General features: G+C 43.1%; 1 protein-coding gene across 2 annotated transcripts in view; it reads right to left on the reverse strand.

The window, feature by feature from the left end:
• Positions 1-12,566, reverse strand: part of csmd3b (CUB and Sushi multiple domains 3b) — a 278,535-nt gene that overhangs the window by 31,538 nt on the left and 234,431 nt on the right. For both annotated transcript variants that reach the window (XM_084033058.1, XM_084033057.1), the window contains exons 39-47: positions 10,809-10,913; positions 10,597-10,715; positions 10,070-10,139; positions 9,389-9,505; positions 8,893-9,102; positions 7,960-8,148; positions 6,599-6,776; positions 3,225-3,370; positions 363-443 (exon numbers count right to left, since the gene is read on the reverse strand). In XM_084033058.1, the coding sequence (XP_083889184.1) occupies positions 363-443; positions 3,225-3,370; positions 6,599-6,776; positions 7,960-8,148; positions 8,893-9,102; positions 9,389-9,505; positions 10,070-10,139; positions 10,597-10,715; positions 10,809-10,913 (1,215 nt within the window). The remainder of the gene's footprint in view (positions 1-362; positions 444-3,224; positions 3,371-6,598; positions 6,777-7,959; positions 8,149-8,892; positions 9,103-9,388; positions 9,506-10,069; positions 10,140-10,596; positions 10,716-10,808; positions 10,914-12,566) is intronic.

Genomic DNA, 12,566 nt, shown 5'->3' on the forward strand with positions numbered 1-12,566 from the left:
TACTTGCAGCTGAGTATTCCTATTTCACACCACCTCATACTTCCACTCAAATACATGTCAACTATTTCTAACATGCTAGCAATAATATAATATATAATTATCTACCACTTAGTGTGGCCATTGTGTGCTTTTACTGAAGTGACATTTTCTCTGCAGAACCTTTACCTGCAATAATAATATTATTATTTCCTCCACCACTATGTTAAGTGTATCATTACCTGGATTTTGAAGTGAATTTACATCAAGTGATGTCTGTATTAACTGTGTACATTAAAAGAGTATGCTCTCCTTCTGGGAGAAGATGCTATTTGTTTTCGGCGCTCCATCAAATTGACATGTCGAGAGGCAGACAGACAACTCACCTATCTCCAACTCGCCGTCCTCCATCAGCATGTCAGCATTGGGCACTTCTGGAGGAGGCTGGCAAACCCTTAATTGGTAGGCTGGGGGACCAGACACAGCAGAGGGAGGGGGGGGGGGGGGGAGAGGACAGAGAGAGGGACATTATATAAGCTTGTGTAAGAGGGAATGTGGTCTGTGAAGCTAAGCTCGGTAAGAAAGGGGAAAAGACTTTCCGGTGTAAGGAGTCACTTATGTACTGTGGGTTTTACCTGCACTTATGTGGAAGCTTCCCGTTGTGCCTGTAACAACTGAAACCTCAACCTGTCCTTCTGTCCGCTTTTATTTAATCTCGCTTGTTTTCATTTAACGCCACTTCTCAAGTACAGATGGTTCAGGCCAGCAAAGCGTGGCATCAGAGACGGGGCCCCGACTACATAGATACAGCACCGCCTTGAATCATAAAAAGGAACTGACTTCACAGCCACTGAGCTGAGGGCTGTAATCAATAGTGCTGCATGACCATAGATCACTCACTAACGGAGAGACAGAGGGAGAGGGGGGGGGGGGGGGGGGGGGGGGGGTGACAGACAGAGGGAGAGGGAGAGAGAAAGGGCTGAGGGCTATAAGTCAGGATGAAATTGACTATGAAAATGAGACCTGCCAATAGTATCTGCTGCTCTCATCCATATCAAAGCACTGTGGTCTGTGTGTGTGTGTGTCCGAGTGTGTAACTTTGTATATTTGTGTTGCATGTGTGTGTGTGTGTGTGTGTGTGTGTGTGTGTGTGTAGCCCCTATGTCGGAGCTTCTGTGCGTAAGAGGAGACGAACACTGTGAGCGCTCATTGATCTCGCTAAGCTTCAAGACCATTTTTTCTTTTATAGCTACTTCCACATTCATGTCACATTGACTTCTCAGTCTGCCGTCCATGACAACATTATCCTCCACTGCATGAACAATGTGGCTCTTATTTTGACAACTTCCTGCCTGCTGAGGAAACTCTACCAGGAGTGTTGCTAATTCGTCCTGTCTTCATTAATGAAGAATTCAAGTAATCAAATAAGGTCACATTGTGGCTCCCTTTTGCACCTCTCAGTCTCACCTTCTTGTTATATTGTCTAATAAAACAGAAGTGGCAAAAACAATGCTCACAACCACTAACAGACATGTCTTCCCTGCTCCCCCTCGCCCATCATCCTGTCACTCTCCTCTGTAAAGCAGACATTGAAAATAAACTGGAATCCATCAGATGGAACTGTGTAAGTGTGACAGCTGACAGTTAAAACCTGCCGACACAAATTCATTAACCACATGACATCCGTCTGAAAAAAGGAAAAGCCTGCTAAAAAAAACCCAACTTGACATGTTTTTTCTGCTAAAGAGCGCCGAACAGAAACTTTTGAGAGATGAAGTGAATATAAGATTGGGTGGAAGGCAGCGCACATGAAGGACTGAAAAAAAAGGAGTTCGATTCATGAAAAGCCATTCTGTCAAATCTAACTTAAATCTAAAAATGAACCTATTCGGGAATTTACTGTGGACGAGGAATATGGTATGCACTTAATTTAAAATGATTGAGTTCATGTGGTCATCATAATGTAATAACATGGAGTTAAATGTTATCACGTGACATTAGATGGATGGAGGCCAAAGTGTCTAAAGGTGGATGTTTGGCGGCAGACAGGTAAGAGGAGAAATGAGGAAGGTGGGAGGGTTCTCATCTTAAACTGGAATGTGTGAAAGTGAAATCTAAGTGCACTGAAGGACCACAGCGAAACGATTGAAATGAAAACTGAATTCCACGGAGAAAGATCAGCTCTGGACATGAAAAAATACAATCTGCACCGATCGTTGTGGAGGAAACAGCTGTTGGTGTGTATGTGTGTACGATGGTAACACAGATAAGACAAATCTACACATTTTTACAATTGTTTCGTTTGAACAAATAAGATCATTTTGAATGATCAATTATTTGTGTGATCATAAAAACAAAATGAAAGCCATCAAAATATCAAAAGGGTTTGTCTGGAGATTATATCTTGATTTCTTGTTTAAGTTAAAGCCATTAAAGCGTCTTCTTTTAATCCGATAGTTATTCTTTTGAACAAAGAATGAAGAAAAACAAAGGTGACAAGAAAAAGATTCATGTTCACAGAGAGGTTATGTTGAAAGATTAATGAACTTCTCAGCGAAACTTACTTTTTTGCAACAATACAACTTTTCCTTCCAACAACAGTGAGCTACTGCAGGTGATGGATCACTCAGTCATCTACTGTGTAAATGATCGATAAGCAAACACTCAGCTGTTCATTGTCTAAGCTTTTGGTCACTACTGTGGTTTACTTTGTGCAAAGCAAATGCTATCATTTAAAATATTTAGATCTCCACGTAGCAGGAGGAGCTGCATTAAAGTAACATTCAAAGATGAAATCATATTGATGAACGCTATGATATACTGAGCAAAAGATAACATGTTCAGTAACTCTAAAGAGGTTCTTCCTAGAGAACTTTCAGTATCGCACCACTAGGACTAATATGTTATTAGTGGAAATGGCTGCCGTTTCAATCGGAGAGCAAAAAGTTTGGGGTGAAAGACCAAACTTCTCGAGTCAGAAAGAGTGAAAGGAAGCAGATCTGAGTGGGACGTAATGATGATGAAGCCGAGGAGAGTCCAACACCACAACAAACAGGTCGATGCCGCCGCTGCAGCTGCGACTAATGATAGTGTAATGATAGTTCTACCGCTCTCACCCCGGGACAACAAAGTCAACTGCAAAAAAAGTTAACGAGAATATAGAATCTTTTTCCACTGAATAAACTCAATCAAATGTTTCCATCGCCCGGCTCGGAGACAGAACGGATAACGTTGTTAAGCCGTCTCACCGTGATAGCTCAAGACGAAGAAGCCGGCTCCGGAGAAGTCGGAGTGGAATTTGATGAGGATGATGTTGGATGTCGAGTAGACAGACTCCAGAGCTGTGTTCCCGCTAAACTGGCCAATCTGAGGAGACGATTGGTCTGGCCCATCCCTACGACGACACAAAGAGAGAGACACGCATACAGAAATCTTGTGTTACAAAGGGGGGTAGAGACTGAAGACCCATAAACCAATGGACGTGGTCTTTCTTTGTGGGACAATGGGAGAGAAAAGTCAGGCTGAAACTCAATTTGAATAAGTTATTGCAGTCGTCTCTGAAAGTTAACTGGCTGCTTGCGATCGGGAAATGGCTTCTCCGAGGCTACAAACAAAGATAAAAGATACTTTACGGCAATCATGAGGCAAAACGGGGAGCCGCCCCATTGCCTGTGAATGAAGACGGACATCGTGCCGGCGCCCGGAGTGATTCTCCACGGCAATGGCCTCATCTTCCCTCTCAAAAACAATCCAAACAACAATGTCGCAAATCTCATTTAGACATAAAAAAACCTTCACAAACTCTGATTTTTTACTTCACTTCCAAAAGAGTGGCTCCATTATGTCTCTCCATAGCGCGTTTTCAAAGCGCCGGCTTCCCCCCGTTCCTGCTTTGGGGATGATCAAGTTCATAAATATTGATCGGACCCTTCATCACATCATAAGAATAACAAATGTCCTGTTGTAGACTTGGCTTTAGTTTCCCCGCGGCCTGGCGTTGGTGAAAAGTTACGCAATTACCGCCGGGGGGCAGACGGGAGGAGATCCGTCAACTGGCGGGTCAGGCTCCCTGCACATATTTCACCTTTAATGACGACCCACCAGCTGTCAGACTGGAACCAACCAATAGCTGGCTCATTATCAGTGATTAAAAAGTATCATCATGAAGGTAAATGGCCTGATTATTTCCTGCTGTTAAGTGTTTTTGGATGAGTCCAATTATACCTGTCAGGTTAGGTAAAGAATCATCTCCTGCTGTACTCTGGGAATTATCGCTGACGGAGACACGACTTATGAGTGCATCATGGGAAGGTAGAGAGCAGCGAGCAGCGTGTGAGGTGGCACTAGGTAACATCTGTGACATGTATGATAATCCTTACGAAGGAATCCTGTAGTACGGCGCCCAGTGTGTGACCAATTAGCGGACTAACCGACTGTCAGGTTGTCTGGCTCCGGACCGAGAAAGACCGCTGTGAAAATCACACCTTCAACACGGACACTGTGCTCTCTACGGGGAGCCGACTGTATGGCTTGTGGCTGAGATAGGGAGGGTTTTTTCTCTCTATGTGTGTGTGTGTGTGTGCTGTCTTTTCTTTGTCCACGTTTCCGACTGACAGCAGGGTCGGGAAGACGCTGTGCAACCAATTCATGGAATTCCCAAAAAACGTCGGTAGGCGGACGGCACGTGGCTGGACCGCATGTCGCTGACAGGCCGGCCGTGTTGCAGGTAGAGAGAAGACACTCAACAAGCCTCAGCACAGCGGGGGCAGGAAAGCTGTTATAATTGTATTTGCAGCAACACAAAGGCAGCGCAGCACAAGAGAAGCAGCTCTCCAATGTCAAGTGTTTCAGCTCAATGTCACCGTTGATATGATTTTGTTATACATCATCTAACAGCTGAGGACGGATTAATCCTTTAATTCAAAAATTCTGCTTTTATTCTTGATTATTTTGTATGAATATTTTTTTTCTGAAGACGGATGTTATTTTTTTGTGCTCAAATTGTATAGACTAAACAATTAATAAATCAATGTGTAAGGCTTAGATGTCGCCTTTTTAATTAACCTTTTAGTTTCTAACTTTTAATCTCATTTTTATTTTATTAATTTACTTATATTGTATTGTCTACTGTCTTTTTACCTTATCTTACCAACTCTACCTGTCATTTCTCCTGCTCTGTTGATGTGTATGTATATGAGTATGGACCCATATGTGCCACTGCTGTTTTTAAATAAATAGAAATAAAGTTATTATTATTATTAAGCTACTTTGAATGTGTAAAGAGACATTTTCTGGTTAATGTGACAGTAATGTAATAGATAATTACAGGAACCTTAAGGTGCATTAGTGGTTAACTGTTTGACTGTTGACTGAGAGTTTGTTCCACCTTAAATACGACAAAATGACAGCATGTTAACCTGACGGAGGTTGTAGTCGGACATTCTACGGTTTCATTTGTATTTAAATTAGAATCCTACAGTAAAGAATGGAGACGGACAAATAGCGGTCGATGTCATTGTTACTGACCTCAGGTCTCTTGACTGGATCATTTATTCAGGTGGAGAATATGAGCTGTTTTTAGCTTACAGTGTTCAATGTGGTGCATCAGTGTGTTTTTTTCTGGAGGAATTAGAGAAAAAGTAGTTATTTGAAATAGTCGGCGTTCTACGCTTGTGGGTCACCGGTGAAACAGGTGCATTGTGTTCCCAGACTTTCTAAATAGATAACAGAGTTGCATTGACTTTAGCTGTAATAACTTCAAAGTGCTTCCTGAAGGCTGCAGAAACACGGCACACCTGGAAAGGTTGACAGTGCGGCTACACTCGCATCGTGACAGGCGGACCAAAAATACAAGACAGACATCCGGCCTGTTTTTTTGGTCTAAAAATACACGGGAAGCGGCGAACGGCGTCTCACACTGCGGTTGTTGTGTTTACCCTGCCGAGCCTTGCCTCTCCATCTCTGTATGCCAGGTGACGTTCCTCAACTGTTGATGCTGCACCCCGCTGTCTATTTATAGGAGCAGCTATAGAGAAGGCCAGTAACATGGCAACCGTAGACATCAAGTGTACAGCCTATTTATGGTTTGTCTGTCTCCTCGCACCTGCAGAGAACTATTTAACATGTAATCTGAGCACTGTTTAAACATTCGTGCATTGACAAAACGCCTGCTGTTGCCAATGGCCGCTCTCCTTCAGAGGAATAATGCAGAGGGAAGTCAAGTCTGGGCAGGTGGGGAGAGAAAGCTGTGCTGTATATTACACACCGGGCTGAGACTTGGAGATATGGTGAGGAACGGGAGGAACCGGAGGCTTATCGGTGAAAAAAAAAAAAGACGGGTCAAACATGACAAGAAGGAAATGATGTCAGAGGAGCTTTATATTCAAGGAGAGACGTCTTTGCAGGAATTTTGCCAATTAGTGGCCACCTCTGAAGAGATGTTAAAGAGCATGACACCCTGTGAGAGAGAGTTTCTCTGCCTTGTGATACAAATTTAACCCTATTTATGAAAAAAAAAGAACAATTCTTCGAGAGAATAAAACCCCACATAATCACATATTAAGGATGAACAGTTACAGTGTCCGGAAAAGATGTGGGAAAACAAGTAAAGGGGATAACTCACCAGACGGTTATGTAGTCGTATATGGGCTCCGTGCTCAGCACGGTGAAATTGATGTAGATCCCGTGTCCGGGAGGGACTCGAACACTCCACACACAGTCCTGGAAGTTGGGGTATTCCTCAGGGTGACCGGGGGAGTAAATGGTTCCATTCAACGATGTGACGTTGCCGCCACAGAGAGCTGTGAGATAGAATATTGACAGGAGGACCCTTAATAAATTACCAGCAAATTAGTATTACCATTGTGAAGCTTTAGTAATTATCTGGCTGACTGAGAGCGGACACGTCTCTATCCGTGGCGTAATGACCGCTGGATAACACTTTAACACCTTTAATAAATTGTCATTACAGTTTTATTTCAGTTCTGCAGTGCAGGTTTTCCTCGGGAGTGTAGGTGTTCCTCACCAGCGGCGCGACGCTACCGCGGCTGAGAGCTATAAGACGGAATATACACACTTTTCTAAATTAAGGGCCCTTGAACGAGTGTTAGTGTTCGAACGTTTAGTCATAAAATAAGACGAAAAAAAGAAAAGAAATTGGATTATTGTGCAGTTACATGTCATAAACTTAGGATAATATCATTAAATGGAATGATTTCACTGCTGGAAATGTAGAATAACAACGTGCCAGCAACCTCTCTTATATCTGATTTATTCCATAATCGCTTGCAATTAAGGTTCTCCCATTGATTTCATTTACCAGGGAACACATTTCATTTTTGTGCTGACTTACAAGTTGCATATGCTTTTCATTTCTTGAGACGTTTTTTTTTTCCCCCCCCACTTTGCTGTCAGCACAAAATCCAATGTCACATGGTTATAATGTAGCAGAAATATCAAGGATAATACGGTGCTTAGTTTCAGAAAACAGTGCCGGCAGTATGGATAAAACCACTGTTTGGGTTAAACAGGCACAGCTCGGAGTAAGATAACTCCGTTTTATAGCTGAATAATGCTTTGACAACGATATGAAACAACATTACCAGAATCCACAACAGTGATGATATCAGTGCTGAAATGCTATTAAAGAGCATTTACAAGCGAGGGTGCTTTTAGCACGGCCGGGGGAACAACAAAAAAAAACTCCTCTTTTGGACTGAGGAACCAGCTTAGATGTATATTTCAATTTCCCTTTGCATCGGCGTACATGCTGGTCCCAAGTTGCAAACCCCGTATTAAACATGAATGATGTTTGTCTGAGAAAGTCATATATTCCATGTTGCTGAACTAACATCAATGAAATGACTAACGAGGCCTGTATTCCCTTCGTGACGTGGCTGTTTTTGATGTTTACATCTCGATGTAGATAACCAAATGCGGGTCTTCTGACACAGTAATGGCTTCCTTCTGCAGCGGCAGCGTTACCTTCACATCGTGGTAGTGGGTGGTTCCAGTTCCTGCTGATTCCGTGTAAACAGGTGAGCGAGGCCTCGCCGATCAGAGAGTATCCGGGCAGACACTCAAACGACACCGTCATGCCGACGCTGAAATCTGTGCCGATCACGATGCCGTTTCGGAACGGCCGAGGGTCGGGGCAACTCTGCAGCTGGTAGGCTGGAGAGACAGTACTCACATTACGGAAATGTTTTAAAGACCTACTAACACTGACAGACAAAATGCTGGAGAGGTACAAAAATAACAGCTGTGGACTTCCAGATGACAAACTTTTTGACAAGGGTATCCTGCCCTCACACTTGTTTCTTTGGCTGTCACCAAAAAGCTCTGAGATTAAATCAGACAGTTTAGTCGGCGTGACTTTTAACAGTCAAAGTTACGGGAGTGACTGAAGAAAGACGTGCGAGTGAGAAAGACAAACATTGGGAGAAAGAATAGCAGCGGAAAGAATAAAACTTGCACATTCTGTTCCCTGTTTTAAAACACTTTGGCAGTTGCCCCTGTCATGAGATAAAACGTGTTGCTCATCAACCGCCGTAATTTGCACATTAATGGAATCAGCCGTAACACATTTAGGCTATCTACACGATTTGACATTACAAATATAAGACTGCTCAAATCCTTTTAAGTGTCAGATAGCAGTACATATAAAACACTTCTCATCACTGAAATGATTCCAAAAATGGCCCGGGGGGCTGGAAGAGTCAAGAAACATCTTTATTTTTGTCTGAAGAAGCACAGAATTCTTTTCTTAGTCACTCCTGAGAAATAAAGCAAGCGCAGTAAGTAAGCCTGTCATCAAGTTTCTGCTCTTCAGTCGCCTTTAAGTGAAAGCAAAGTCAGCTCCCGTTTTCTTTGCGGATTCCACACAAGATGGAGAGGAGCGAGAGGCGGGGCGTTTACCTTGATATGTGCTGTGGAACCCCGGTTTGTTCTGCGAATAGTCGCTGTGGAAGAAGAAGCTGGTCTGGTGGGTGGTGCTGAACAGAGGCTTGGGGATGACCGGCCCGCTGAACCGGTCAATGACCGAGCCCATCTCCAGCGTTCCGCTGCGGATCTCCAAGTAATCGTGGATCGCTTCGGTGGAGAAGTTCAGGAACTGCAGATGGATACCTGAGAAGTGTTTGGACGTGTCAAGCAATCAGTGAGGCCGGCGATAGAAGCACACGTAGACGCTTCACCTGCAGCCACTCATCGGATAAACGACCGGAAGACCCGAGAGAGAACCCCCCCCCCCCACACACACACACACACACACACACACACACACACACACACACACACACACACACACACACACACACACACACACACACACACACACACACACACACACACACACACACACACACACACACACACACACACACCCGAGATCAAAGCTGACAGTGTTTCTTACCGAAGCCGACAGGTAAATTGACTGTCCATGTGCAGTCCAATCCACTGGGGTAGTTGCCGGGGTAACCAGGACTTAGAATCACTCCACTTACATCTGTCATAGACCCACCACACTGGGCTGGATGGTCACACGCACACGCACACGCACACACACACACACACACACACACACAGTGCAGAAAGAGAGGGAATAAAAGGGTGGGTCAGTGTTCAGTGTCGAAAGCAACACATCAGTGAGTACAGCAGACACACAGAGTGCTTCTCCTTTCCTAAGATGCCGCCTGGACGCTTGAGCATCTCCAACATGACACGTTCACGCATCATTTTGAATAACACATTAATATTCAGAGTCTTTAATAAATTGCCCCCTTTTTGAATAAATTACCATTGTGCAAGTCGATGTGTGTCCAGGACTTGCTTCCTCTAGTTTGCCTCCAGTGCCTGCTGATGCTCCGGCACACACTCGTGCTGCATGCTCATGACAAGACTCTGACTTTGCTTTGCATCAGTTTAAAAGCTTAATCATATTCTGCACGGAATACTAAATAATCAGCTCATCACAGAACGGCAAATTGATCAAACAGCTTATTTTCCAGAGAGTCGGGGGCAGGGAACGGGAAATTGGTTGCATCATTTCTGCAGCACTATCTTGTGTGTGTGTGTGCTGTAAGAGGTCACCTACCGAGACATAGTGGCACTGGGTAGTTCCATCTTCTCACAGGCCCGGGCATACAGGTGATGTGGGCATTGCCCTAAAAAAAGCAAACAAGCTATTAATCATTTAACAGAAACTGCCACAGATAATAAAGAATGTGTTTTGTCCACTCAGCAATAATCTGCATTAATACTGTAGAGCTGGAGTAATCCAGAGCCGTACATTACATAGACCACAGAAATTGGACAGACCACATCAGAGACATGCATTATTCAGGAGTTGTGCGAACCACACCAGAGCTGTATGTTGTACCAGAGCTGGGGAAAAAAACCACCCGAGAGCAGGGTTTCCTTCTGATTCATAGTTGGAAGAGTTCTCCGTTTGTGCAGCCAGGGGATGAAAAAGGAGCGAATGGCGGCAAATCAGAAAAAGCTGAGCAGCCTTTAATGATTTGAAACACGAATCCGGCAGTCTGTTTGCCAACAACTGGTGCAAGTGTTTGCTCTGTGTGTTCAATCTGTGCACAAAGGCAAACAGGAGGGTTTTTTATTTACCTGAAGAGAGTATCCTTGTTCACATGCAAACTGAACCACGTCTCCCACCATGAATCTGTCTCCTTGTCTTATTCCATAGTTTGGAGTCTGAGGCTCGGGACACGACTCCAGGCCAATAGCTGACGGGGAACGTGAAATGAACACGGTGGTGAAACAGTTGCACTCATCATTATGTGGGTAGACATATAGAGCATACGGACCAAATGTGTTACCTGTGTATTCGAGGTGAAAACCAGCAGCTGAGACGCTGATGTCAGAGCTGAAGCTGAGATGGAGGTTGTTAGATGTGCTGTTCAGGAGAGGGGGGATGGTCGTGCCTGAAAGCAAGGAGAGGAAGAGAGCAACAGAAGACCATGATCACGTTTTCTTTTTTTATTCCCATTTTTCGAAACAACAAAGGCCTCCCAAACCTACACTTTCACTTTTTTCTTTTCGCACTTATAGCGTTCTCGAATTAGCAAGAAGGGAAATGCTCTTCTATGAGACATGATTTTATTTGAAACCACTTTTCAAATGTTGGCTTGACCTATTTAGCATGGCGAGGGATAGTACAAAGTGATGGGGTTCTAAAGCAGCGCCGGCAATGTGCAACACTGTGATTCTGTCTAGGTGATGCTCTTTAATGTAAAGTAATATTCACCAATAATCTGTCTTGTCCTGCTCGAGGGTGCAGCGGTGGTGAAAGTGTCTTTTGATCCCAACCACCTGTGGTGTTTCTACATTTCTCACAGGCCAGTGAGCTTCTTTTGGCTCACGTGTTGTTTTTTGGTGCGTCAGCAAAATGTATCAAAGTTATGGAGACATCCCACTGAATGAACAACGAATTACGCCGAGAGCTGTTATTGGTTGCCTGTTGCGAGGGGAATTAATTAGCAGATCTGTGAACAGTCTGCAGCCCCCCTGCCGCTTGTGTTCACATTCCAGGGAAAATCTAATTCATTACCATAATGGGAACTAAAAAATATATATTTTTTGACTCAATAATAAACGACGATGAATAATTAACCACAAGCATTTCAACGTTACGGTTATTTTTGGATGCATGACAATATAAATTAACAGTTAAAGAAGTTTTATCATCACCTGCTATTTAATGACATACGTCAATGCAGTCAATGTCATTTCATTGCCAGCAATGTAATCTCCTATTCGGGTTGCCAAAAAGATATCAAGCGCTTTCATAGATTATTTAACTCATCTAAAAGATAATCAGATGACTTTGCTTCCCTTAAAAGCTGCATTAGCATCCCAAGAAGCTGCTGCTTGAATAACACAGGTGAATGAATCCAGAGCAACTCAACACATTTATTCCTTTTAATGGGAGTTGACTATGAGCAGGTGGTCTTCCATCATAGTAAGTATATATTTGGACCAGACACACTATATTATCATTTTTTTTTCTATTGGAAAAGTTTTATTCTGTATGAGTGAAATAAAGAATATACATTTTATTTTGTTTTATTGAAATTAATCAGACATCAAGTCAAAGTTGCCTAGAGAATATATCTGTCGAGTGTTAGGGAATAAATTCGATATGCAATGGAAACAATCGCATATGTCTTTCAAGGAATCGCAGATAAGCAAGCAGGTGTTGGTGGGCGGGTTCCTCAGCTCCTGCTGGGAGACTCAGAATGGAACCAGTTTAGCTCTAATTGCACTCTTAGCAGGGGGCTACATGGCCAGCATCTTGTATCCCTCAAAACATCATGACAACATGCAATGTTCTTCTCTTCATGTTGTCATTATGTATTTAACTGTACGTTAACTATTAATGCTAATTAATGTTTGATATCAATTCAAAACGGTATAATTTAACACATTTCTTGTTGGAAATAACTATGTACTATAATAGTTATAATAAAATATTATAATAGTTCTCTACGGGATAATCTGACTCACACTTAATCACTGTCATTTTTCCATATTACTTTCTGGAAAGAACAGCCATGATATGGGTCATGGTACTTTCT

Source organism: Eutrigla gurnardus (genome assembly GCF_963514095.1).
Source record: "Eutrigla gurnardus genome assembly, chromosome: 17".
In the NCBI taxonomy this organism is placed as follows: Eukaryota; Metazoa; Chordata; class Actinopteri; order Perciformes; family Triglidae; genus Eutrigla; species Eutrigla gurnardus.